The sequence below is a fragment of the Habropoda laboriosa genome, unplaced genomic scaffold (genome assembly GCF_001263275.1).
Source record: "Habropoda laboriosa isolate 0110345459 unplaced genomic scaffold, ASM126327v1 scaffold147, whole genome shotgun sequence".
Taxonomy (NCBI): domain Eukaryota; kingdom Metazoa; phylum Arthropoda; class Insecta; order Hymenoptera; family Apidae; genus Habropoda; species Habropoda laboriosa.
The window spans coordinates 456541-460956 of record NW_017100256.1 but is presented as its reverse complement, the minus strand read 5'-3'; the positions used below and the strand labels follow the sequence as shown (position 1 = coordinate 460956).

The following is a 4416-nucleotide window of genomic DNA, read 5'->3' as shown; positions in this document are numbered from 1 at the left end:
TTTGGTAATAATAACATTCCTAAGTCAATGTTCTATATTGTGTATTAATTGTTTAGTGACACCATTTTATTAATAAAATTCCATGTTTTTATAAGTTTTAATAACTTTTTACTTTATCTCATAATTATTTAATTTTTTTCTTATTTCAGACTATAAATATTCAATAAGATTAATATTATAATGGAGTGTCTAAAATGTAGAGTATGTAAAATACACAAGTAAAAATATTGCAATAAGTCTATTTTTCTTGCATTTATTTTAATGTCTTCTTTTCAAATATGTAAATACTTATATTTACTTAAAATTTCGTTGATAAGTACGAAATTTTCACTGCGACTAGCTTTTATGTAATTCAAACTATAATGGAACCATCTCTGTTTTCCCTGTTTATGAAATTTTAATATTAATTCTTGTTCACACTTCTCTGTTTCCGACATTTTCGTACTTATGGTTACTACACTTCGATAATTATACATAATTATTACACAAAACTCCTTAAACGATATCTCAACATCAAGTTCATTAATGTTTACATCTATTTTAGAAATCAATTATACATATTCTTTACTTCTAAGTAACTGAATATTTTTTATGATCTTTCAAACATATGTTTGGAATAAATGTTGTATAAGTACTATATACATAATCGCATTATTTTTAAATTTTACTTATACCATCCTGACACTTGACTTTTACTCTGTTTGTAATATTACTTTAAAAGGTTTAATCTAATGTACATACTTCATTTGTTAAAAATTTCAAATATATGCATAAAAACACTTTCCATAGCCACTGTATGTATTTGGATATTGTTACTATTCAGAAGACTAAACTATTGCTTCAGATAATTGTAGAAGTTTCAAACTTCTATTAAGAGTCCATAAGAAGTACTACATATCAATCAATGTTCCCTATTATATCATTAATATTTTTGTGAGCAACAACACGCTATTATCAATGAAAATCTATCCAATTAGAAAACGCACCATTTGTATAGAAGAACCGAGATCTTCAGAAAGGGGGCTGCAAAAGTCGCATAAGCCCAATACGAAGGCATGAAAATGATATAAGTACTTGCCTCGAGGGACTGGGCTAGCCTCTCTCCAGGCAGTGTGGTATTTTGTCATGTTCAGTAGTAGTAGTAGTGGTAGAAGTAGTGGTAGAAGTAGTGGTAGTGGTAAGCAAATGCTTTTGATCGGCGCAACCCTAAGCTAAGAAATGGGGAGAAAGGGCACTGGTATCAGTCCACAGTTACTATATAATAACCAAATGGTTATACTTTTTTGATTGTATTATTTCAACAATGTACCACTGTAATATCACAGTATTAACTTTTTCGGCGTTTAATGTTCACATTTACCGACTTTTATTTTTCTTACTTTCTCTTTGCACTTTGTCTTTGTATTAATGCACATTACTGATACTCGAACACATAGGTTCGTTCGCGTAACCTGTAAACGTAACAAGGCACAAGGACGAAGAGCTGTAAAGCCTGTAAAAGCCTGTAAAGAAAACAGCTGCAAGAGAAAAGATACTCCTGAAAAGAATAGGTGCCAAAAGACTTGGAGCTGTTACCAGATGCACATAAGATTATGTGTTGACCCTGTAATCCCATCAAGAAAAAAAAAAACAAAAAACTGATGTACTAGATAAAATATTGATTCATCTGTTGTAGTCCTAAAAAATCTTTTTGCATATAACACCACTGTATGAAAGCAGATTCATTCTGCAAGAGTTTCAGATGTAAAAACGTGAAGAACCTTTATTTTTGAAGAGATTTTCACCTAACAACGTGATTGTATTAAGTATAACTATTCCTCTTCTCCCCTTCTACCCCTCCCTTTTCAGTCATTGATTGAAAAATTTCGTATTCCCTTGGCTGGGTCCACGATGTTCCTAGAAAGACTGTAAAAGAAAAGCGACTGCTGCGACTGCATGCCACCTGAATGCTGCAACGCCTCTAACCATTTCCCTATCCACTATCTAATAATGGTGCTTCGAGAAGAAATGCGAGAGACGAGTTTCTACATTGCCCTTAGACTTCACCAAACAGATAATTGGAATTGGAATCGAAATCTGAGTCAGCTAGCTAAATAAAACCTAGTCAACGCTGAAATCCAATGGATACACATACATACCTCTATGGCATTTGGGTAGTTGACACATCTTCGTAAGTTTGATCTCCGCTAAATAGCTAAATACCTATGTTATAATTTAATCCTTTGGTATAACTGACAATGCTGAGAACTAGCATATGTTCAAAGTAATCCTACAGCATTGTTATATTGAAACTGATTTTAATAAATATAGGCATCAGTGAACAAGAACTGCTTCCAAAGGTGTGCAATAAACAAAACTGTGTTATAGACTTGTTTGCATACCTGTTCCTCGTTCAAATAATTGGGTAAACCACCAATGAAGATCTTGTGAGGGGAATCTATAATAGTAAAACATTGGATTACATTTTATGTAATATCAAAAATAAATTTTTTAAGTATATATAAAAATATAAAAAGTATGTATAAAACATACCGGGAACCGTACCTGGTACGTTCATGCTTGGATTATCAGTCATTCCTGGCATTGGCTGATAATCATGTGGTCTTCTTATTTTTAAGCTCTGTCCTTTGAAGTTGATACCATCAAATGCCATAGCTTGTGTTGTTTCATCTATTGAACGGAACTAAAAAATAGTTTTATGAATATTTTGTCATGTAACTGAAAGTTAGAAATTACAGAACCATATTTTCAAGTAAATTTAGTTGTACCTCTAAGAAAGCAAAGTTTTTATCTAAATTGATCTGACATGCTAATACTGGATTTCCAGCAGCCTGAGCAAGACCAGATAGATGCATTTGTTGATTGAAGAATTCCATCATTTCTTCTTCTGTCACACCAAATGGAATGTTTCCTACATAAAGTCTCCTTGCTTGTCGGGTTATTGTACTACCAACGACTGGTACAGCTGCTTGTGGTGTATCTGCTACAATGTTTGCAGGTATTTGTCCTGCAGCTTGCATAGCTTTATACTATTATAATTAAAATTAAAATTAAATAGTAATCTTCAACAAATTTAATTTACTTTAAACATAATTTAATGAAATTCAAAATATTTACTTGCAAAGGAGTAATATGTTCAAATCCAGGTGGTGGAACATCCCAATAAAGAGATGGCTTCCTTCTTCTAGAACTACGACTCTTTTTAGGTGAGCTACTTCTTTTCCGATCTCTTCGGTCTTTAGAACGTGAACGTGAACGTTTCCTGCGATCCCTGCTACGCGATCTGTGCCTCCTATCACGATCTCTGTCCCTATCCCGATCCTTATCACGGTCTTGGCGATCCCGATCTATTAAAAATATATGCACAAATAAATATATATAAATATTAAGCAATGTTTTATTAATAATACAATAATAATAGAATGTAATTATAAAATCTGCATTTATGTTTTAGTATTTTATAATATATTCATATTTAAAAATATGTATTTGATAATTTTATAATTTCTGCATGCATATTAAATCTTTTTACAATTCCATGCATATATGAATAACTCCAGCTACTAACTATATACATTACTTGTAATATATATACACTATATGCATTCATTACCTAAACCTCAAAGATCAAGATTATAATCCTAAAAATCAGTTTTAAAAATACAATCTAATATATAAAAAATAAGTAACATAAGTTTTAAAAAAAGTTAATGAACTTATATATAGTCATTAAAGTAATATAATATTCTTCATATATATAATGAAAAATGTACCCATAAGAACGATCTTCGTTGATGCTTATTTTCAGGTTATCGATAAATTCACAATACCTTGTGAAAGATATTCGGATGTTATTTTATTTACGTTGAAATCAACTAAAACGTTTTGCGATTTAAGATTTTTCTCAAAAACAAATACAAAAAAGAAATACTCTTAGGTATGTTTACCACTTTCACGAGTATGTTTCTCCGGCCATTACAATCACCCGACTTATTTACCTGGCTGTAACGCGGGAACAATGACGAAAAGCACAGTACATTCAGAGACCTTTAGAATGCTTACCTCCATTGTAATCTTCGCCCATTTTTCAATTCACTATTTGGATCACAATTTTATCTCAAATAAGTAATAGTATAAATAAGAGTGAAGCTAACAAATGTCAATTGCTCTTAAAACAAATTTTTATTCTGAAATGGCGATAGGCTAGGTAGATGTTAGCTAGTGAATAATTATTTAGATACAAAGTCTGTTTCCAGGTGGCGTACAATGCAATTGAAATTGATCTCTTTGGTGCATTATTGCAATGAATATTTTTCAGTGTTTTAAAATTACAAATTAACAACATAGAATTTTGCCATATTAAAATAATACTAACAAATGCTTTCAATTCGTTTGAATAATTTTTAATTATTTACA

General features: G+C 31.0%; 1 protein-coding gene across 1 annotated transcript in view; it reads right to left on the bottom strand.

The window, feature by feature from the left end:
- The window catches only part of LOC108572571 (splicing factor U2AF 50 kDa subunit), a 6036-nt gene extending 1848 nt beyond the window's left edge, over positions 1-4188 (bottom strand). The window contains 5 exon segments of the mRNA XM_017934831.1: positions 2382-2437; positions 2533-2683; positions 2769-3029; positions 3118-3347; positions 4063-4188. Coding sequence (XP_017790320.1) covers positions 2382-2437; positions 2533-2683; positions 2769-3029; positions 3118-3347; positions 4063-4084 — 720 coding nt within the window. The 5' untranslated portion in view covers positions 4085-4188.
- Positions 4189-4416: the final 228 nt, after the last annotated feature.